Raw genomic sequence first — 22447 nt, 5'->3', positions numbered from 1 at the left:
ACTTTATAGCCCTCTGCATACAGTTATTCGATCCAACGGACTCCATCTACCATCTTTAACACTGTTTGGCGTGCTGCGTGACCGGTTCTATTACTGTTTCAAAAGTTTATGTTCATATTTATGAATTCTGTGCCTTTATATTTCACTACAACGCAAGCTTTATCATGAGTACAGATAGCATCGAAAAATTGTATAAAAACTTTGGCATTTTAGCTGATGCCAAAGATAAGTTAGCCGAAGTAAGTATTTATTTGGTTATGAAAAATAATCACGTTTGTATAAGTATAAACTTACAACTTTTAAGGAGCATGGTAGCACTCGAATTTTATGAAATCAAGTTACTTCTTATATTTCTCGATGGCTTAATCCTTTATATTGTTTATCTTTTTTTTTTTTTTTCAAATTCTACGAATTCTTAGACGCACAAGTTTCATTCTGTATCTTCCTTTTTCGTAGTAACTAATGTTTATCTTTGCGCATCTTTATCAAGTTGCAACATTCCCATATGCATTTATTTAAGAAATTTTAATACTTATAAAAAGCCTGGCTACGAAACATTTATTATCTATTCTGATTGTAATATATTTGCATATGATTAACTTATTATAACTTTGCTTCTTATCTCTTTGCTATTTATACCTTTTATTTTATTGTTCTCTATAATAGTTGCATTTAAGAAAGCAACAATCAATCAACCATTCATTTTTTCAGCATGAAAAAGAATACTTAGAAATTTTGACCGCTGTCAAAGGATCATCCAAAGAGAAACGTTTAGCATCTCAATTTATTGCAAGGTTTTTTAAATATTTTCCAAAATTAGCCGATCAAGCAATAGATGCTCATTTAGACTTGTGCGAAGATGAAGATATGGCAGTAAGTAACTGTTAATTAATAGATATAAACATTTTATATTGACTTAAATATAATTATGTATGATTATAATACAGATAAGAAAACAAGCTATAAAAGATTTACCTACTTTGTGTAAGGATAACAAAGAATATACTGCAAAAATTGCTGATATTTTAGCTCAATTATTACAAGCACAAGATCCATCTGAATTAGCAGTTGTACATAACAGTGTTATGTCTCTTTTGAAAAGTGATCCAAAAGGTTGGCATTTAAATATATTATATATACACACACACACACGATTTTATTATGTATTAATTATCTATCTTTTACCAAGGTACAATAAGTGGATTCTTTAGTCAAATTATTAATGGAGATGATGGAACAAGAGAAAGGTGTATTAAATTTTTAGCTACAAAGTTGAGAGCAATAGGCCATGATATTATTACTAAAGAACCAGAAGATTTATTAATTGCAGAATGCAAGAAAGTCCTACAAGTAGGTTTCTCCATTGTTTATAATCATTCATGATATTTCTTTATTTTATATTTATTATCGTTTAAATAATCTTTATAGGATGTAACAGCCGACGAGTTCCATAGTATCATGGAAGTTCTTAGCTGGACTAGATTAGGCTCTACTATTACTGGTCAGCAAGAATTAATTGACATCACGGTAGAACAAGCTGAACTATCTGTGCCATTTAAGCATACAAATATTGAACAATGGAGCCGACTGATACAATGTATCAAACATGCTCTTCCATTCTTTAGTGTAAGGATATAATGTTTAAACATTGAAGTATTTTAAAGTGGTATTGCAAAATTAATGTGTGACCTGTTAGATATAATAAGTAATTGATCTTTTGTTTTTCCTTTTTTATAGTCTCAGATTGATTCATCAAGATTTGTTTCATACATCTGTGTTCAAGTTTTACCACATTTATCATTAATTAATGCATCTGATGGAAGGGATAGTCAGTTGGAATTGTTAAAACTTCTTGCAGAGTTAACTGTATTTTGTGGAACAATTGAAAAACCAGAAGAAAAAGTACAACAATTATATAACACACTAATTGTATGTAAAATTACTGCGTTAATTCTTTTGTTACAATTTTTTGATTGTTGTAATCTTAATTTTTTTTTTTTTTTTTTTCCCTCATTAGACGTATATGCCTCTTCCGCCAGCTACAGAGATAACAGATGTTCCAAAGTTACAATTTAGTCATGTGGAATGTTTAATGTATGCTTTTCACAAACTATGTAAGCAAACACCTGAATTTTTGGTAAAAGATCCAGAACAACTTAAAGAATTCAGACTTAGGTTGCAATATTTTGCTCGGGGGATTCAAGGGTATATAAAAAAATTGCGTGAAGCAATTAGTGGCAAGTCTGAAGAAGAATTAAATTCAGAAGAGAACCAATTAAAAGTAGTAGCATTGAAAACGACAAACAACATCAATACTTTAATTAAAGATCTATTTCATTCGCCACCCAGTTTTAAAAGCATTATACATCTATCATGGAAAACATCAATGAATGATAAAAAGGTAACTATATCGCAAATGGAAAGATATATATTTCGTGTTATGAAAGTATGTATAATCTCTGCATATAAATGTATACTCATATGTTCAAAATGTTGTTGTATGTTAGAGTGAAAAAAATTCTTCAAGTCAAAAAAGACATACTCCTATTACATTTGGAAATGATAGTAGTTCCAGTAAACGGAATAAAGATGAAAAGAGTAATAAAAGAGAAATATATACACCTCCAAGCGGGAAATACAGTTCAAATATATCCTCGAATTATGGTATGCATTTCAATTGTCTTTATAATTAATATGTGACTTTACTTATATCGATTAATTGTTCACTATTTTTTATTTAGGAAGCCGTGGTAGATTTAGAGGTAACAGGTCTGGTGGACGAGGTGGCTACAGGCCAAGAGGGCGTAGTACTTGGAGAAAAAGTTTTTACTAAATATCAGATAGTATGAAAAAGGGAGACATTTAAAACCGTGTAATCATAGAGAGTGATTCAGTCAGACCTGAAAAATATATGTGTACAGAAAAGTATGTAGAAGTGTATTATCAACAGAATGTGGTGTTAACGAATGTGACGGAACGAGTAAAACATTCTGTGTTCCTTAAATGTGTGAAGAGTGTTTATGTGAATGTCTCAATTACATAAAAACCTTATGAAAACAGACAAGAGAACACAAATGTTTTCAAAGTGCAGAACAAAATATGAATACTATTGGAATGATTATTAAAAAACCAACAGCAAAACTTTATTTGATATAAAATATGATACCCACGATAATTATACATTCATGATTACTCTGCTAACACCAAACAAAATACAAGTAAATACTTCAATTTGATAACATCTATATATAAATGATATATAATGGAAGCCAGTTTAAATGTGTACAGTACATGTACACATAAATAATATGGCTATAAGATGAAATCATATAAAAGAAATGAAAAATACGAATATGAAGGAGTTTAACTAAGAAGAAAGATACTTCTGTTTCTTAGTGAAATAAAAAAATAATGTCAAAGATACATTTTTCTATTGAAAATTAAAATAACATTATTATATAAATGTGCTTGATAACTATTATGCACAAGAAGAATAAGTTCCACAAAATTGTAATATTCTCATCGAATCAAGAAAGTCATAGTGTTTGTGCAGTGTCAGCAGATATATTAGAAGAAAGAGAATATTACTCTTTCTAAAAAATATGTAATATCAAATTATTAGCAGTCGTAACATTTCTCTGTCTTATCTTAAGTAAATTTTGTATCTTGTGCCCTACCCTGTGAATTTATTTGTTGGCAGGAATAAGATGCAGCTCATGTTGAGGAAACAGCTGTTAATGAGAGACAGAAAAATATTTAAAAAAAAAAAAAAAAAAAAAAAAAAACAGAAAAAAAAAGAAAAAGAAAGGAAAAAAAACACAAAAGACGTGATCAAAAAAACAAAAGATGCTATCTATGATCATTATACTAATTTATATAAGCTTCAAAGCTTATAACTTCCCAATATAATTTTTCTATTATTTCTATCCATTATTTTAATACTTTACTTCATATATTTAAGACAAATTATTTAATATTTCGAAGGATCTTCTATAAGATCCTCGAGTAAATAAAAATTTCATGTGTGTTAAGTAAAAAGTATATAGATCCTAAAGTTTCTTTGATCATGATCTTATAAAATTTATTTAAAATATTTTCTATTTTACAGAAGCTGTACAAGAGTGGAAGCTGAAGGAAAAAAAAAATTTATGTAAAAAATAATCGTTTCATTTTACAGATATCTGATGAGGACATCAAAAAGAAGTTTCCAGATGCTTGTAATATTATAGATAACGTTTTTTATTGCAGGAGGTGTTCTAAAATTTTGTATGTATTGTATTGTACTTTGATTATAGCTGCTCATAAGGTGAGTTTTAGGTACTCCTCCTTCCTTGTCCTTAATTGAATTCATTAATTCATTTTTTGTAATTCTGCAATATAATCTTATTAATATAATAAATAATGTTATACTCTATACGCTGTATATGTTGTTCTTTATATCCATTATAATACGATTAGAGGGATTATACTTTATGTCCATTATATACGATTGAAAAAATATATAAAGAAAATATTATAATACGCATTTATAAAAGAAAACATATTTAATCACTATGTATAAAGTAGGATTTTATACGAATATTTAATATAATACAGATGCTTTTAAGGATTAACATTATATTTATATCTTAAAATAAATTGTTTGATGCTATCATATCATCTATCGTTTTACACATAATACGATCACTTTGACTACATGTATCCATATTTTGTTGCTCGGCACCTAAAGTATCAATGGATTCCATTGCATCAATATTAATTGCAAGCTTGGAATCTAGTTCAGAGGTATCTGGAAGCATTTGTAAAGCATGCTGTAGTATCTGTTGAACCTGAAATAAAATTAATAAATTTCACAATATTATTACTGTATATGTAACAAATTATAATTTTGATATCAATCTCTTACCTTCTCAAGGTGCTTTTGAAATCTTAATGCCGTTTCTATACGTTGTCTACGTTGTAATTCCATCATAACTCTTAATGTTTCTCTTGCCTGATGTGGTCTAAATTCATTTAAGAGATGATGAATATGTATAAATAATAAACTTAAATCTTCTACCTAAAAAATATATTAGATTATTTTAAGTACATTAAAACTAATAAAAAGTTAAATAAGAATGTTGATTTATTATTATCAATTTTGTAAGTGCATACTTTTTCAGCACGTCTTGGACTATCAGGACATTGCACCAATAAATCTATTAAATCTAAAAAGTTTACTAGTAAAGAATGATTAAGTTTTTTTAATTCACGTCGTCGATCAAAGTGTTGAGGATATAATCTTTTGATCCCTTGAGCTTCTAAGGGTCTGATAATACTATCATCGGCATTAAATACATTGCCAAACATTGAATAAGTATCATGAATTGGAGGTGGAGGCTTGGGTGCTCTTCCACGACGAACATTTTCATCTGTATATAAGTTGATATATTGCAATGGTGGTAAGGGCAATGAACTAACTTGCATTGCCTCTGGTGCTGCCATTTTATAATTATATCAATACCATAGATTTTTACAAAGAGTAATATTTTTATAATGTAGTATTCTTATCTGAAACAACGTAACGATGAGGTTAGAATAACGTATCGCTTTAATTTATCTTGGATACCTTTGTATCTGGAACATACTTGTTTGTTTTGTAACAGAATATATTTCTTTGGCTTATTTATAAATATATACGTACATATATATATATATATATATATACATATACATATATATATATATATATACATATATATATATACTTTTATTAACTAACAGCTCTATTCTCTATTTGATAATTTTCTTTCGTTCGACAAAACACAACGAGATGAACGTATCGGTATTTGAGTTTACAAAAAAGATCAACAGATATTCCTCTTTATAAAGTCATTATTTTATATTAAAGTATAAACATCGGACAAATTAAATCTCAAATAGATAATATTAATATTCAACTAATATTCGATAATGTAGTTTTATTAAAGCTTGGATTTATTTAAATTGATAAAATGTTGCAATTTAAATTTAATATTGACTATAGTTGTATGCCATTTCCTCCTATATCACGAACGTTCCTCGATGTTCGGGTGGTCTCGGATTGACAGATTATAACAGTGTGCATGCGTTCGTCCACGTGAACTCTTTGTTGCGTCTGGTGTACATTTGTGTGTGTCCATACCGGTCATGTTTTGACAGCTGCCAAAATAGTGCAAAATAGATGCAATAAAAAACATCAATAGCAGATAAGTATGTACTACTATATGTTAACGTCTCAGTTATTATTTACAAAAACAGTTGTATTATGTTGATTTGAATAGTTAAACCTAATGTCAGTTATAAAAGCGTTGCAACGGTGTAAAATTCGCTACTATCATTTCCCTTTGTGTATAGCAAAGAATACGTCTATATTTATAATATAAAAATCTTCATTATTCTTTATATAAATAGTACATAATAATGTTTAAAAAGAAAAAAAATTACGAAATATTTTCGAATCATGGTTTTTACGTTTGCGAAGGAACTTTGTTATTTTATAAAGAATTTATTAGTTTGAATTCGACTAGATGTCATTTTATTTCAGAACAATTTATTCAAATTTGTCTCTAAATATTTAAAATTAGTATCATGTGTAGTCTGACTGCTAGGAAGAATAAATGTTATATGAGGGTATTGAGAAAGTTATTTTAAAAAGTATAACTTTTGCTTGGACAAAAGCTTATTCGTCTGGATTATAGATATAGAACGTGGTAACAATGATATATAGTGGTAAAAACTAAGTAATCATAGTCTTATATTTTTAGGATTAGAAGAGCCGCCGTTACACCTGTATTTTTCAACACATAACTTGTCAGACAAGGTCTATTTGCAGAAGAGTTAAAGCACAAAAGTCTTGTCATGATTAAATTTTTATTTTCTTAAAGATTATTGCACTCCTAAACGATGCAGGCTGTAAAATCCTCTTATAAGCTGCATTTCACAAAGTGTATGAAAACAGTTCTTTTCTCTTATATGTTTCCTTGTCAATAAACATTTCCAATTGAGTTAATTATTTATTAGAATGATTTATTTATTAGAATTTTTATTGACATAAAAATCTCTTTTTGACAAGGTCTGTCGAGAATGGCAGGGAAAGATGCAAAGGTGGAATCAAAATCAACAGACGTGGTAAGACAAGGATTTATGGTTAAACGTTCTCAAAACAAGAAACGTTTCACTCCTGTTAACTACAAGCAACGTTGGTTTGTACTCACACGTCGTCATCTCGTGTACTATGATAGCGATAGTGAGGTAAAGTACAATATATTCTATTACGAAGGATCGCAGTTGTTTGCATTGGCTCGCTTAAAAATCGCATGAATATATAAGCCTTACAATGGGCTTTGTTAATTTTTTTCCAATTTTGTATTTCTGCGGTTATAAATAAATTAATTGTGGCATATAAAAAAAGAATGATTAGATTGAATATTCAAATATTATTTTGTCCATTGTGAGAATAATTAACAATCAAATAGTAAACAAATTATTATTATTTCTTTTCTATGTGTTTTTTAACTAAGTAGAAACTTAGACATAATAGATATCATTAGAAAGAAATGTCGGTTCTGATTAATTTCTGATTAGTTTGAAGCAGACAATGAAATGTAACGCTATAGTAATCTATGAACCATTAATCTATCATTTATCAGATACATTATTATCAATTAAAGAATTTGAGGAGGAGATATTTATGCAATATGTTTATTACGCGATCTTTTGCTCACTTCTGTTAATTCTGTAAATTTTTTTATTTAATGAGCGTGGAATACTAAAGAATCGACTTACTTCTTGTTGCAGCGGCGCAAAGAACGAGGTCGTATTGCGATTGAAACAGTCCATGTGGTAGAAACAGCAAATCTTGGTAATAATCCTGGATGTGGGAGTGGGAATACAAAAATAGATACAACTGGTAATGACTTAGGTAGTAGCGGAGGTAACGTACCACCAGGACTACCATTCCAGATAGGATATCGAGAAGCTGGACAAGAGTACACTCTTTATCTTCTTGCTGCAAGGGAGCAAGATCGATCTGAATGGATACGTGCTATCCGTGCTGGTAAATATCCATTTCTCTCATAACTTATATACATTGATTGTATTATATTATATTATGGATCTAAGGGATTGATAAGGAAATAATAGTCAAATTAACTATTGATTTGTTGTTTTGTTTTAGTTTGCTGTGAAAATCCAGGTTTAAGCGATCGTTATCACTTGGGCTTGTGGAGTGGAAAACGTTGGTCCTGTTGCCGTTTATTAACGAGGTCTGCCGAAGGTTGCGATACATGCAGTTCTTGGTCTATGAATGTGACAAACGCTCCAACGTGTCCGCTCCGAACAATAACTTCTGCCACGGGAAATGTTACTGCCTCGATTGTCAATTCATCAGCGGATTCTACAATTCAAATGGCAAACGCTGAAACGAACAACAATCCGATCATTCAACCTCAGGCGTGTTCTACATTTGGTACGTAAATATATAGATTTTAATCGATCTTTTACTTATGCTTAATCAAATTGGTTCTTTTAAACGAGACAGTTATCTCTTATCTATTTAGTTCAGAAGAAATGAAAATTGTCTGGTTTTTCAATTTAAACAAACAATGTATATAATACATACAGTTTATTGCAATGTAGCATGATGTTCATAATAGCACTGTCATTGTGTTTCTTTTATTTCTTTTGAGTAGATTGCAAGTAATTAAATTTACATCATATGTATTATATTTCTTTGAGATAAAAGGTGCAAGTCTCGTTTATAAAATGGATTACATTCACTGTAATATCTTAGAAAGTCATCGAATTATAGAATCTTTGGTGTCCAAGCCAATATATTTTCTTTTGCATTTAGATCATTTTTATCAAAGACATTTTCTATTCGTTCAACTTGTCGCGGAATATTTCTTGTCTGCAGACGTATGCATATTCAATGAGAATAGAGTGTAATGAGAAAAATTAATGAAGCGAATTATCAGGGAAGAAGTTGAAAATATATTTAAAGGATAAACGAGCTCATCGAAGAGGCGAGCGCGCGTATTCTCCCAATATTCTTGTCGCGATTCGCAAAATGTTTGGCAAAGGTGGCTCCTATAAAGGTGAAAGTATGGCAGAAAAGGAGGGGATCCTCGATCGCTCGTTATATGTACTTTCGAATCATTCGCGAGTATTAGTTGCGAGTACGTAACCGGAGCGTGTGCTTTCGTCTTTCTCCCTGTGTATCGGTTTCAATATATTTATTGAATATATTTAAGTCGTTAAAAAAACAAAAAAAATGCTCGTTTATCGGGCACTTGGTTGGTGAAAAGTACGCTTTAAATACCAGTGATCAGTATTCACGGGTATGATGGTGATAAGTGTTCTGAAACATGTCGCGAACGCTGCCACCAACGCTGTTCACTCGGCTGCCGTTAATGCCATTGGACATAGTCTCACCAATGCTGGTACGTCGAATTTATATAAGCAGATTTGCGATCTTTAGATTTTTCGCTGATTTTTGCTAAATCGATAATCGCTCGGATGCTCAATAAGGTCAGCGCTTCATAAAATCGATTGGCGATTAGTGCAGGACATTGCGGGAGAAATCCGTTGAAAAATATATATGTATCGTAAGATGTATGTCTCTCTCTCTCTCTCTCTTCTGCTCTGTATGTGTGTGTGTGTGTGTGTGTGTGTGTATATGCGCGCGCGCGCGCGCGTGTGCGTAACACACACCTATCATTTCGATCGAACTTTCGCTTTTACGCTTTCTATTTGATCTAAAATCTAGAAATCTAAAATAGAAAATTATATCGTTATGATAAAAAAAATGCATGAGCACACAAATATTCACATATCTTTTTTATATTCTTCTTGTATACATATTTTTACAGTTAGATTAACAGAAAATTACTTTCAAGTTTTATTTTATAATTAATTCTAACAACAAAAATTAAAAGATCAATTTTTATATTGATTCCGTTAATATCCGTGCCTTATTTTTTTTTTTTTTTTTTTTTTTTTTGCACACTTTGCATACTCCTTGAACGTGGAAGTATTATACACGGTAGATTTTCTTTTTCCTTTTTTTCCTTTTTTCCTCGTAATGCCTTTTAAAACGGACATTAAAATTTTTTCAGCATAACGAAATAGACAATGCCGACGAGCAATTGAATTTGTTTCATTCTTATATTCCTATACGAATTAAAAGTACCAAATATTATATTTGGAAGTACTCGTGACAGTCGAATTTATAAGATGTTTCCTGTGAGGGCGTAGCAATAGTACGGGTGCATCGAACGCGATCGGTAGCTGGCGCCGCCCTCATAATTAGTGCAAAAGACTGGAACGTTCAGAATTTTTAAGACGATCATAAACGGACGATTATGGTCGGTTACGTTGTCAAACGAACCACGTGCCGTTTCACTTTTATTTCCCTCATCTCTTTGCATAATAAAATCGTATCGCGATATCTTATTTACTTTTTTTGCGACTAAAATATATATAGCATTAAAAAAATTTCGTTATATATACACAATAATTCTTTATCTTAGAAAAACAAAGAAAAAAGAGAGAAAAAAAAAAAAAAGAAAAAAAGAGAAAAAGAAAAAAAAAGAAATATGAGAGTTACCATCCATTCCTTTGGCTCTTCTTACGTTTTCAATTTTTTATGAAATGTTATTTTTTCTTTTTTTCACATCACTCATTCAAAGTGTTTGCCATTGATTGGAATTTTTCCAGTTCAATGACTCTCATACATTAGATTATCAGGTAAATTTAATAACTTTAATATTATACAAAATTTGTATTAGCCTGCTTTCTTCTATTAGCTCTAAGACAATATTGCCCTTTAGCGTGTAAATGTGTCTTTAATATAATAATTGGATGCCTTTTAATGTATTGTAGTTACATAGAATATTGAGTATAATTTTTTTTTTTGGATTATGCCTATGATTTTATTAGAATAGATCTCTATTACATAATTTTTTTTTATGATAATTCGATTTTCTATTTTTCCTTATTCTTTTATTTTTATTTTTTATCATTATTATTTTCTTTTTTTTATTTTTTTATTTTTTTTTTATTTTTTTTAATCTACAAACACGACCTAAATAGCATAAAATGGATTATTTTGCGTGCATAAATATTGATCACAATAGACAAACAATGAAACAAATTATATTCAGTTCATATTCAAGGGTATCTTCCTTACACACTGCGAACTATTTTAATATATATTTTCCGCGCATATATTATTATGTTATTAGTATCAATAACTGAGTACAGATAATTGCATGTATTTTAAAATTCTCATGCATGCTGCAAACTTAGATCAAGAAAATTGCAAAAAACATGAAATTCGGAAATGAACAAAGGAACACATATACACTCCAAACAACAAACGATGAATATTAAGATGCCAACTTCAACAGAAACGTTCCATTCGGCAGGATAAATTGTGCATAATGATCAAAGAATCGGTACTGGTATGTATAAAATCTATAAATGTAATTATTTCATCAATTTTGGATTATATTGTGTTAGCAGCAATGATTCAGAGTTTACCATGATTTTTATCGAATGAACCACTTAAAATAGACAAAATATCTAGAATTTAAAGATATTAAGCCATATCGTAACTTTTAAGTAGGCTTTCCAATAAGGTATTCCATGCTTTGTAGGGCTTCAATAATTCTGATCACAGTACTTGCATATTTGATCAGTGGTCATGTATTGAATATGCTTTTACTTGGCTGATGACTTCATCTTAAATATGGATAATTTTATTTAAATATGTTATTCAGAAATAACTTTCTTGCAACAATAATGGTTCCTTTACTTGAAAGCATATATTGATTATAAATTATTATTCTTGTTACAGGTACTCCTTCAACTCCAATAATGCCGGGTGGAACTCCTGGTACTCCATCTTCTAAAAATAAAGTACGTTGTTAATTTGTTTTTAATTCATTTGCAACGATTAGTAAAACAATAAATATGCTTTCAGGACAAAGTAGTTACAAGGGCCAAGGTTGTGGTGGCTTTGTATCCTTTTCGTGCAATAGAAGCTGGAGATCTTTCTCTTGAAAAGGTAATAGTAATTTATTTAATACTGATAGATACAAATATTTTAAACGATATCCATGTATTACGTTAGTTCATTAATTTCATAGGGTGCGGAATATGAGGTATTAGATGATTCCCAAGAACATTGGTGGAAGGTGAAAGATGAGCATGGGTAATTCCTTAAACGTATATCAATGAAAAAGGACATTTACATGATAAATGTAAAATATAATAAAATTTTTATTTCAGATCAATTGGTTATATACCTAGTAACTATGTGAAAGAAAAAGAACTTTTAGGATTGCAAAAATATGAGTAAGTACTTTAGCTGTCCTTTGTCGTTGATTTGAAGGTAATCACGATAAGTTTTATTTTTTACTTTTACAATGCAGATGGTATGTGGGTGATATGTCAAGACAACGAGCGGAATCTTTATTGAAACAAGAAGAAAAGGAGGGATGTTTCGTCGTTCGTAATTCCTCAACGAAAGGTCTTTATACACTTTCACTTTATACAAAAATGTAAGCATTTATTAATTTAACTTGGTTAGTCTAATTGAAATTGATTATTTCTTTATAATATGTTCGATTGTACTTTTTACAGTCCACATCCACATGTAAAGCACTATCATATAAAGCAAAGTTCACGAGGAGAATTCTACCTCTCGGAAAAGCATTGTTGCAGTTCGATTCCTGATCTTGTGAATTACCATCGACATAATAGCGGGGGACTTGCTAGTCGATTAAAGACGAGCCCTTGCGATAGACCAGTTCCACCCACCGCCGGCCTCAGTCATGGTTAATAAAATATTCATTTCTTTCGTACATTTGAAGAATGATTAAATTTATGTAAATCACGTATCGTTTTATGATTGCAGATAAATGGGAAATAGATCCGGCAGAATTACATTTACTAGATGAACTAGGCTCCGGTCAATTTGGAGTGGTACGAAGAGGAAAATGGCGTGGTTCCATCGACGTTGCTGTGAAAATGATGAAAGAAGGAACTATGTCTGAAGATGATTTTATAGAAGAAGCAAAAGTTATGACGTAAGTATAATACTACTGCCTCTTAAACTCTTACTACTTAAACTCTTTTGAACTCTTATGTATTCTCATATATCGATTGATTTTCATTAGGAAACTACAGCATCAAAATCTCGTCCAATTGTATGGTGTTTGCAGTAAAGACAGACCGATATACATTGTCACAGAGTATATGCGGCATGGATCTCTTCTCAACTACCTCCGTCGTCACGAAACCACATTAGGTGCAAATGTTGGTCTTTTGCTGGATATGTGCATACAGGTGAAATTATTATATAGCACGTTTTCATGTTACATTATATATCATGTTAATAATATTCTTTGTTTTTTTTCTAGCATATTCAGAGATTACCATATGCAAAATGGAAAAATCTGATCGAATAAAAACTTTCCAAAATACTGGTTTCAGGTCTGTAAAGGAATGGCATATTTGGAGAGACATAACTATATCCACAGAGACCTTGCAGCACGCAATTGCTTAGTTGGATCTGAAAACGTAGTGAAAGTGGCTGATTTCGGTTTGGCAAGGTAATTCTTTTATATTGCACGATTAATTTTCTCTCTCTCTTTTTTTCTTTTTCTTTTTTTTTTTTTTCCAATTGATGAAAGAGATATTTATTTTACGATTTGATATAATACAACAATATGCCCGTACTATTTACGTGACAAATGCTTTTAGATATGTCCTAGATGATCAATATACCAGTAGCGGGGGTACTAAATTTCCAATTAAATGGGCACCGCCAGAAGTTTTGAACTATACTCGATTCAGTTCTAAATCGGACGTCTGGGCGTATGGGGTATTGATGTGGGAAATTTTTACCTGTGGAAAAATGCCTTACGGTCGTCTCAAGAATACCGAGGTTGTCGACAGAGTTCAACGTGGAATTATATTAGAAAGACCGAAGGCTTGCTTCAAAGAAGTTTATGAGGTTGATTATTATTATTTCTCTAGTTTAGAATGAGAGTGCTAATGTAGAAAGAGAAAATAATTTTTATGAGACAAATTTCGTGATATTTTAGGTAATGCGAAAGTGTTGGGCACACTGTCCGGAAGTTCGACCTTCCTTTCGTGTTCTTAAGGAACAGCTCATTAGCGTTTCTCAAGGCCTTCTCAATGATTGACTCAACCTTCTCCGGTGTATGCGCCTTTCTTCACCCTCTGGCCGATCAATACAATACATAAAGTCTCCATCGTCATTGGAGCAATCGACTTCTGTTTTAGCATCCTCTAATTCATCGTGCAATTCTGCGACATTACCTTCATCACATAAAACTCGTGCACCGGCCTCTTTGCCTTCCTCGGTCAACTTCCTTCATTTATCATCGACCATATCTAGACCGGAAGAGGAAGAATCATCTTCGCAAAGCACGACTCATCACTTGGCTAGTCAACCATCCGCAAGTTCGTCTAACGTTTGCGACATTTGCAGTTCTTATGGACATCCGTGGATAGAACTTTGCAAGGCAATACGGGCTACTAAAGATAAATGAACATTTTCGTTTATTTGTAATATAATGACTAAACATCGTTTTTGCTTCATAAAATGCTTAAATACAGGCTGCCCTCTGTTTTTAGTCTTCACAACGAGAAAATTAGAGTAAAATTGGAAGGAAATTGAGGAAGAAAAATACAATAAATATTAAACAAACGAAAAAAAAAGAGTGCGTGTAAAGATGAGGTTCTAAAAAGCTTCTTTACTGAAATATCGCTATTAAGAAAAGAATTAGTTGTACGTTTGAAACATCTTATATTACACAATAAATGTTTAAGATATAAGCGAGTTGTGGCATGTGTAACCATTGATATAATAATTTTGGTATTTTTTATTTTTTTATCGTTTCAATATTGAACAATTAAGAAAGTGATATATTTTAGACTGTGTAGTAATTCACTGATTCAATGTAGTTTACAATATCTAATAGAATAATGGCCTCGATGTAACAACGATATTCGTCAGCATCTTTAAATCGATCTACTTTCATATTTTTCTCTGCTCGTTTATGTTTATCCTATTATTATTATTATTATTATTATTATTATTATTATTATTATTATTATTATTATTATTTTTGTTTTATGTTTTATTTTTAAAGCGTTTATAAAAATTTATGATGTCCATAATGTTTGTTTATATCTTTCTCTCGATACACCATAATTTCATTAAATCTGTTTGCGGATTATTACAGGTACTAAATAATTATACAGTACAAAAACGATCGTGGTTACGACCAATAAACTTAATGTAACGTCCATTCGATCGTTTAAACATTTCTTACTTTTTACATGAAATTATATTAAAATATTTTAAATAATTCTATACATGCACCAATTTCCAAGGATATAATGATATTTCCTCAAGTCATAACACATTTATTTGAAAAGAAAATGTTATTCTTTATTATATCATACCTTCTTATACACTTCGGGAGAGACTGAACGTGATATATTTAAAACGAAAGAACTACCATGGTAGTATACACTGATGGACTGAGGCAGAATGACATATTGAAGCCAACTGGAAGCCAGTGGAAAATGCTGAAACAAAATAACATTTCTAGGGGATCCTGCCAATATTCTTATAGCATGCATACACTTAATTTATATAGTATTAGCATTGTATTAAATAATAATAGAAAATAAGGAAAGACGAAGAAGAGAAATTTCTCTTTGAAGATATCTTTTAGATTAGAAAAAGAGATATTGATATTACACTTCATAATATAAATATGAATGAATGAATAAATAAATAAATAAATAAGTAAATAAATAAATAAATATAAATATATGTATATATATACACATACATACATATGTGTGTGTGTGTGTGTGCGTGTGTGTGTGTGTGTATGTATAAAACGTAGACTTTGAAAGTGATAATAAAGGTGTAAGACATGTATTATTTTTTCGAAAAATCCAGCATTTATAATTAATATTAGCGCGCAATAATAATCAACTTTTAGAATTTCGCATCACTTTCAAAACGAGAAATTTGTATGGAGCACGTAATACTCCTGATGTCCAATGTAAGTTTGATCAATGCAATCGTATAAATTTAAATCTTTTTAGCACGATAAAGTGTCTGGCTATTGCGTTAATGCAATCTTTGAGAGATGTTGTGTTGTATGGCCATAACACATACTATTATTTTTTAATACTTATTGTTAGTATAAATTTATGTTAAATTGAAAATACATCTGAATATCGATAAAATGTTATGTATTAGATAGACACAAATCGATACAGAGAGCCAAATAATAACAGGATAGATAAATTGTTTTGTACGTTTTTGTCTTTTGAGCATAAAAATAAAATAAATAGCTTTCTGTATGAATCTGTTCACGATATAAATATGAATGTATATACAACCTTTGCTTGAAGTTGAACAGGCTCAATTCCTGAATCGATGCGATGACTTCTTACCATCACGAGTGTTCCATTGATGCGACTTTGATTGCGACCTTCTACGATCCCTAGATCTAGATTGACTTCTCCTTCTACTTCTAGAAACATAAGATCGCGATCTGTGACGATCTCGCGAACGGGATCGTGATCTTTCTCTGTTTCTTGAAGAGGACTTTCGTTTAACCCTTATACGCGATCTGCTACGCCTTATCGAACGTGATCGACTTCTTCTTTCTCTGGAATGCGAATGAGACTTCTTTTTTCCGTTAGAACGCGATCGGGACCATTTTCTTGATCCTGACAGAGACCTAGATCTTCGGCAGCTTCTGGATCGAGATCTTAATCGCTTTCGATTTCGTGATTTCGATCTGCGCTTTCTACTGGACCTGTAATTGCTCGACCTTGAACGCCGTCCCTTACGGGACTTAACCGATCTCGATCTCGACGAGCGTTTTCGCGTACGTTCCGATGAACGGGATCTCGATTTCTTGCTTCTTGATTTACTTCTACTTTTAGACTTTCGTTTCCTTTGATCTCGATCGCTTTTTTTACTTAATTTTTTATTCTTCTTTGTCGAATTATGACTTGTATCAGAGCTCGTAGATTCAGAATTACTAGATTCAGAATTAACTGATGCTGAAGGTGTACCGGCTTTTATCACATCCGCAGAGGCATTTACTTCTCGTGGACTTTGTCCGTCACTCGACAAACTTTCAGACGCTGCTCTTTGAATATTTACCGTTTCTTTCTCATCAACTAAAGTGTGATGTTATGGAGTTATACTTGATAATGCAATAATCTCTTTTAGTTTTATTATTTTCAATACATACCTGTATCTCTGCAGCTAGTATTACCAATATGATTATCCTGTTGTACATTGTATTGATCTTCGTTTTCCTCTTCTGCCGCAAGACGTGCTTCTATCTCCTTCTCTGTCTTTTTGAATGCCTGCTGCCGACGTCTCAAAGTTTCCTGTAAAACGATTAATATAAAATATAGAATGTTGTTTTAATCTCTTATTTCCGTTCCCTTTCTTTTATTTTCTATTACCGAAACCTTTACGATTTAAAATGCATATTAAATACCATCAGTTCTTCATCACTATCATTGTTTTGAAGTTGTTCTTGCTCATTCTGTTCTTCCTCGGATTCGCTATTACTGTCGCCGTAGATGCCCAGACCTATGACACACAAATATTTAGTTAAATCCATTTTAAAATTCTCACATTGATCCTTAAACGTGAAAGAACATACGTTGAACCAATAAATTTGCTCCTGCTATTTCATTATAAAATGTCCTGAGAGACATCTTCATTTTGCAATCTGTCAGTAAATATTGAAAGTGCAACATTGCACAAACAGTAACTTTTTCAAGCGACTGTTTCTACAACCATCCTTAGGGAAACACAGCACGTGGAAGATCATAAATATATATATAACTTACCAAGTTTTCGAGTGATCTGAGCAAGAGGGGCCGTGTTGTTGAAGGATGCGACTGAGTGCTCTCCTGCAGGGGCTTACAATACACACGCATTTAGTAATCAATCGCTAAGAGTTACTTTGCGGATACCATCCCACCCCTCCCCCCACCCAAACCCCACAAGACATATTGTAAATAAACGCTGCTCAGCGTTTTGTAAGGAGAGAGACAACTCTATTCCTCACATAGCTGAAAAAGCTTTTTTATTCTTATTATCTCATTAAACTATCAAAATTGAGATTTTTCATAAGTTTAGATTAATAAGATATTATTTTACAATATCTTAAATTTACAGATATCAACTAATAAGGATGTAATATACCTATACATAAGCGTGCACGCGCGCGCTCTTATATTGCTCTTTAATAATAATAAAAATTATTAAAATCTCTATTAATTACAGCATGCTATTAGATTTAAGATCAATATTATATAAGATGGTCGATATTTTTAATCAAGTTCGAATAAAAATATTTACGTTAAGTTCCATGAAATAAGCATAATTAAAACATTCTTTTGCAATTAATATTTCATTGAGAATGATAAGTCAGTCTCATTTAATCATACACATATTATAACATGTAACATGCTGTAATTTAATAAATCGTATTGATGAATCATTATTACTAATAGAAGAATAAAAAAATGAATTTTTCATAAGAGTAAATGTGACAGTGACAGTACTTATGTATGAAACATGAAATTCATGAATTTCCAACCTAATATGTCAAACGTATTGTACGACCCCACCTGTTCAATTTTCTTGTGAAAGTAATCGTACGAAATTAATCGTGCGCTGCTTATCGCGCATATACAAATATATTTTGATACATCTTTTCATACGTCTTTATGTACTCTCCATTAGTTTTATGGAAGAAGCGTACAACTAAACTCTTATCTTTGATACATAATAATATATCATCAGATAGAGTTTTATTTTTATTATTATTTTTCTATTGCGAACTTCTCTACACTTCATCGATCACATATTCGACCAGCATAATATGTTTAATGTCAGGACGTGTTGGAACACGATAAAATAATATATACTATAGTATAAGCATAACACACTGCTTCTCAAAACTCCGTGATTTTTTTCTGAATTTAATGAAAAAATTGTACGTATGGCATTCTGTTAACGTATAATGTTTAACCTAACCTATACAATCACAATAAACTAATATAGAAGTAACACACTGGAATACTCCTGGAAGAGAAAATCAGATGTCCTGCAACTGTCAAATAATTAAGCCTATGGATTAAAAAATCTTTGTTTAATGTTGTAAATATTGCATTATACAATGGGGCCGATAATGCTCTCCATGACATGGCACAAAATTCATGTAAATTAAGTATTATATATTGACGAGGAAAAATATGAAGTTTCGTTATGTTAGTGTTATCATGTGTATCTGGAGTACCTTTGGCACGTGCGCGATTCCAAACCTCTCTGCATACTACCCCAATTTCTTCATTTGTTACTTCCAAAAGAATTTCTGTTAGAGATCTTCGAACTTTCAACATCTATGGCACAAAATTAGCTGTAAATTTGTATATGACTCATAGTACGTTCAAAAAGAAAAAAGGTGACGTTCAATTATTTACCACATCCTGCAATATTTCCTCTTGCGATCGTTTGACAGTAACAGGTACACTACCAGAAACAGGCGTTGGACTATTATCAGCGGCTATACTTGGCTCAGGTGAATCAGCATCTCGAAAACGCGACTTTCTTGGACGAAGAATAACATCTGGCGTACGTTCGTAATTCTTTTTGTTAATATTTTGTTCGGTCGAACTTGTCTCGAATTCTTGATCTCCTTCTTTTTCCGAATCTGAATCCTAGAATTAGAATATCAACTTTTAATTATACATTTATATAAACATTTTTTCACTTTATCGTATACTTACAAATTTACTTTTCGAAGGATTAAGAACTAAACGAGCCTCATCCTCGGCCTTTTTACGAGCTTCTATTTCCTGTTTTCTTAATATTTCTTGTCTCTCTCGTTCTACTGCTTTTTGCTTTTCCCTTTCCATTTTTTCTAATCCTTCTCTAATCCATGCAGGCAATTGACGACGTTTTGCTGCATCTATCAAGTGATTATATTTATTGGAATCATGCTTTTTATTATATCTTAAAAATTATTTTGAAAATTCCTCTATATTTTTACCAATAGTAGTGGTTGTATCTTCTTCTGGTGTTTTTTCCCTATTGTTTCTACATCTTACTGCGTCAATAGGTCTCATATGTGGTATTCGATTTGTATGCCTAATACCCTTCATATAAAGTAACGGCTGAGAAGGCACTGCAGTTGAAGATTCGCCGGACCAGAAATTACTGACCTAAGATTACATATGTTTTATAGGTATTAATATGGTTGTAAAGTCTAAAAAAGTTCTTTTATTATTATTATTTTTCTTTTCCATCAAGATATACTAACTTGTTGATTATAAGGTTGTGCAGACGGAGGTGCAGAATTATAAGAATACAATGACGGCGTTACTGGAGGTGGTACATTAAATTCTGTAGTCGATATCGTTGGGCCAGGTGGAATGATGGGTAATGTAGGTACTCCTACTGGTTTTCCATCAGGACCTATAGTAACTCCAGGAGGTGGAACACCGGTCCACTCCCAAGTTCCAGTACTAGAGTTGGAAGTATTCCAATGTCCCCATTGACTCCATTGAGCCCAAGCATCTAATGACGTTAAGTTTTTTCATATATATATATATGTGTGTGTGTGTGTGTGTGTGTGTGTGTATATACATATATATATATATATATATACACATATGTATACGTATCGTTAAATTACCAGAACCACTAATTGTGGGAGCTGGTGGTGCTGGTGGGATATCGTCTTCTTTGGTATCCATATCCATAGGTGCTTCACCGCTACTATCATTCCCCGGACAAAGGGAATCGATTGATGGCGGTGGTGGAGCAGGTGGAACAACCGTTTCTTTCATTTTTATCCATTGTTGAGCTAATGCAGCCCAATCAACTACGGTAACATATAATTCATTATTTCACTATTGATTACAAAAGTAAGTAAAACTCAAAATGAATATAACAGATTTAACATAATGGTACCATATATTAGAGAAAATAAAATAAACAATATTATTCTTGATCTTATAAAATATTCGAGATTACAGATAGCATAGTGACAGAACAAATAATTCATATGTATATACAAATTTAATATCAAAACTGTACTTTTGACTCAAGGCATGATAATTAGAAATGCAAATTTCATTTGTTAGCCTACCTTGATCATTACTCATATTTTGATATGCTGAAGGATTTAACGCCCATTGTGTTGGATAATCTTTCCCTTCAAACATGTCGCCACTCATTTTCATCCGTAATATTTAACAATTTTATCTATTTTGGTTAAATAGCATTCCACTAATCGTTGCAAAAAAATCCAACATTGGATTATTGCTACATACGTATAAACTACATGCGTATATCCTACATACGCGAGTGCGCGCGCGCGCGCGCATTGCTCCTATGTAGACATTCTTATTACATCACGATTGCGTGAAAATTGATTTTAATTTTTCAAGTGTTTTACTCTATTGACCGAATATCTAAATTATTCGGAACACTAAAGGATTGTAGCACAAAGTACATTCCATGCGCGAAAGTTATTGTTGATGATCTCAAAGGAACGAATATATTTGATAGAGCGGTAACAAATTATTGTTTACTATTGATAACGGCGTAAAAAAAAGTTACGTATAATTTTATTGAATTGTTCAGAAATTACGTATGGCCTTTTTCAAAATTATTATAAGTATTTCAACGACTAATATATATTCTGTTATAATACAGCCATAAGGCGTCCCGAACACTGTTGCCAACTTGCCAAATTTTTATTACATCTTCTGATTCGTTCAGGGTTATTCTAGTAAAAATGCTTTTTATTTTTTACGAATTTTTAAATAATGAGTATTCATGTTTGAAATGAAACTACATGATTAAGTAATACAGGAGAAATGTATGAAATCAATGATACCATGGAAATTTTTACCAAAGATAGAGTTACGATTGTCGATTTCTAACACTGTATTGGATAATTTAAATCACGTGAGACAAACAGACCAATCAGCATAATTTTACAAAACGAAATCTTTTACGTTTAAATTATAGATTTTGAACAATTAAGTTTTATTATCAATGTTTTGTACTTGAAATATTTTTTACTTTATTCCATTATAGTCACTTTGATGGATATTAACTTATATGTTTCTTCTAAGAGGTTATGTATCTTTCCTCGATTCTTTTTCTGATTGACAAAAAAATATACCCACTTATTTATTGATACAATTTTTCACTAACATTTTATTTACTTTTTTCACAAATACAAGAACGACAAAAATTTTAACGATTCATTTGTTCGTTTCAGTTCTAATGACCAAACGAAATAATATAAACACTTGT

At 31.3% G+C, this 22447-nt stretch overlaps 4 protein-coding genes across 14 annotated transcripts; 2 read left to right on the top strand and 2 right to left on the bottom strand.

Moving 5' to 3' along the window:
- Positions 1-27: 27 nt before the first annotated feature.
- On the top strand, positions 28-4414 carry LOC124426200 (apoptosis inhibitor 5). Its single transcript, XM_046967598.1, has 9 exons — positions 28-239; positions 712-873; positions 948-1113; positions 1190-1350; positions 1429-1626; positions 1738-1929; positions 2018-2401; positions 2508-2664; positions 2742-4414. Exons 1-9 carry the CDS (start codon positions 165-167, stop codon positions 2831-2833), a joined length of 1587 nt encoding a protein of 528 aa, XP_046823554.1. The 5' UTR covers positions 28-164; the 3' UTR covers positions 2834-4414.
- A 111-nt stretch (positions 4415-4525) lies between these two features.
- Positions 4526-5685, bottom strand: LOC124426202 (mediator of RNA polymerase II transcription subunit 7). Of its 2 annotated transcripts, none has more exons than XM_046967602.1 (4): positions 5628-5685; positions 5155-5550; positions 4907-5059; positions 4526-4829 (listed from the first exon to the last, which is right to left on the bottom strand). In XM_046967602.1, exons 2-4 carry the CDS (start codon positions 5482-5484, stop codon positions 4629-4631), a joined length of 684 nt encoding a protein of 227 aa, XP_046823558.1. In that variant the 5' UTR covers positions 5485-5550; positions 5628-5685; the 3' UTR covers positions 4526-4628. The 2 variants fall into 2 exon arrangements, with proteins under 2 accessions (XP_046823558.1, XP_046823559.1); XM_046967603.1 differs by having other exon boundaries at positions 5609-5656.
- A 401-nt stretch (positions 5686-6086) lies between these two features.
- LOC124426198 (tyrosine-protein kinase Btk29A) lies at positions 6087-16444 on the top strand. Of its 10 annotated transcripts, none has more exons than XM_046967584.1 (16): positions 6098-6231; positions 6786-6967; positions 7094-7272; positions 7819-8077; positions 8198-8488; positions 11879-11940; positions 12005-12088; positions 12171-12235; positions 12313-12378; positions 12456-12584; positions 12667-12860; positions 12941-13112; positions 13203-13371; positions 13519-13637; positions 13789-14041; positions 14133-16444. In XM_046967584.1, the coding sequence occupies exons 2-16, from the start codon at positions 6925-6927 to the stop codon at positions 14232-14234; spliced, it is 2187 nt and encodes a 728-aa protein (XP_046823540.1). In that variant the 5' UTR covers positions 6098-6231; positions 6786-6924; the 3' UTR covers positions 14235-16444. The 10 variants fall into 10 exon arrangements, with proteins under 10 accessions (XP_046823541.1, XP_046823540.1, XP_046823542.1 ...); XM_046967586.1 differs by lacking the exon at positions 6098-6231 and having other exon boundaries at positions 7819-7882; positions 7943-8077; XM_046967585.1 differs by lacking the exon at positions 6786-6967 and having other exon boundaries at positions 6087-6231.
- On the bottom strand, positions 15487-22203 carry LOC124426197 (arginine/serine-rich protein PNISR). The gene is made up of 12 exons (XM_046967583.1): positions 21270-22203; positions 20814-21002; positions 20439-20695; positions 20169-20340; positions 19906-20087; positions 19600-19836; positions 19416-19518; positions 17959-18030; positions 17601-17695; positions 17346-17487; positions 16480-17271; positions 15487-15648 (listed from the first exon to the last, which is right to left on the bottom strand). Exons 1-11 carry the CDS (start codon positions 21361-21363, stop codon positions 16502-16504), a joined length of 2313 nt encoding a protein of 770 aa, XP_046823539.1. The 5' UTR covers positions 21364-22203; the 3' UTR covers positions 15487-15648; positions 16480-16501.
- Between the last annotated feature and the right edge of the window lie 244 nt (positions 22204-22447).

Source organism: Vespa crabro, chromosome 8 (assembly GCF_910589235.1).
Source record: "Vespa crabro chromosome 8, iyVesCrab1.2, whole genome shotgun sequence".
NCBI classification, from domain to species: Eukaryota; Metazoa; Arthropoda; class Insecta; order Hymenoptera; family Vespidae; genus Vespa; species Vespa crabro.
The sequence above is the reverse complement of the archived record's forward strand: the minus strand, read 5'-3'. Positions and strand labels throughout refer to the sequence as shown.

Excerpts from the sequence above, each read along its gene's own strand:
- LOC124426200 (XM_046967598.1), top strand. The coding sequence starts at position 165 with ATGAGTACAGATAGCATCGAAAAATTGTATAAAAACTTTGGCATTTTA. Across the intron at positions 874-947 it reads GCGAAGATGAAGATATGGCA|ATAAGAAAACAAGCTATAAA; the intron begins GTAAGTAACTGT and ends ATTATAATACAG. Across the intron at positions 1,351-1,428 it reads AATGCAAGAAAGTCCTACAA|GATGTAACAGCCGACGAGTT; the intron begins GTAGGTTTCTCC and ends TAATCTTTATAG.
- LOC124426202 (XM_046967602.1), bottom strand. The coding sequence starts at position 5,484 with ATGGCAGCACCAGAGGCAATGCAAGTTAGTTCATTGCCCTTACCACCA. Across the intron at positions 5,060-5,154 it reads GTCCAAGACGTGCTGAAAAA|GTAGAAGATTTAAGTTTATT; the intron begins GTATGCACTTAC and ends TATATTTTTTAG. Across the intron at positions 4,830-4,906 it reads TTCAAAAGCACCTTGAGAAG|GTTCAACAGATACTACAGCA; the intron begins GTAAGAGATTGA and ends ATTTTATTTCAG.
- LOC124426198 (XM_046967584.1), top strand. The coding sequence starts at position 6,925 with ATGCAGGCTGTAAAATCCTCTTATAAGCTGCATTTCACAAAGT. Across the intron at positions 12,236-12,312 it reads AAGGTGAAAGATGAGCATGG|ATCAATTGGTTATATACCTA; the intron begins GTAATTCCTTAA and ends TTTTTATTTCAG. Across the intron at positions 12,585-12,666 it reads CTTTCACTTTATACAAAAAT|TCCACATCCACATGTAAAGC; the intron begins GTAAGCATTTAT and ends TACTTTTTACAG.
- LOC124426197 (XM_046967583.1), bottom strand. The coding sequence starts at position 21,363 with ATGAAAATGAGTGGCGACATGTTTGAAGGGAAAGATTATCCAACACAA. Across the intron at positions 19,837-19,905 it reads ATCCTTCGAAAAGTAAATTT|GATTCAGATTCGGAAAAAGA; the intron begins GTAAGTATACGA and ends TTCTAATTCTAG. Across the intron at positions 19,519-19,599 it reads AGGAAATATTGCAGGATGTG|ATGTTGAAAGTTCGAAGATC; the intron begins GTAAATAATTGA and ends TTTGTGCCATAG.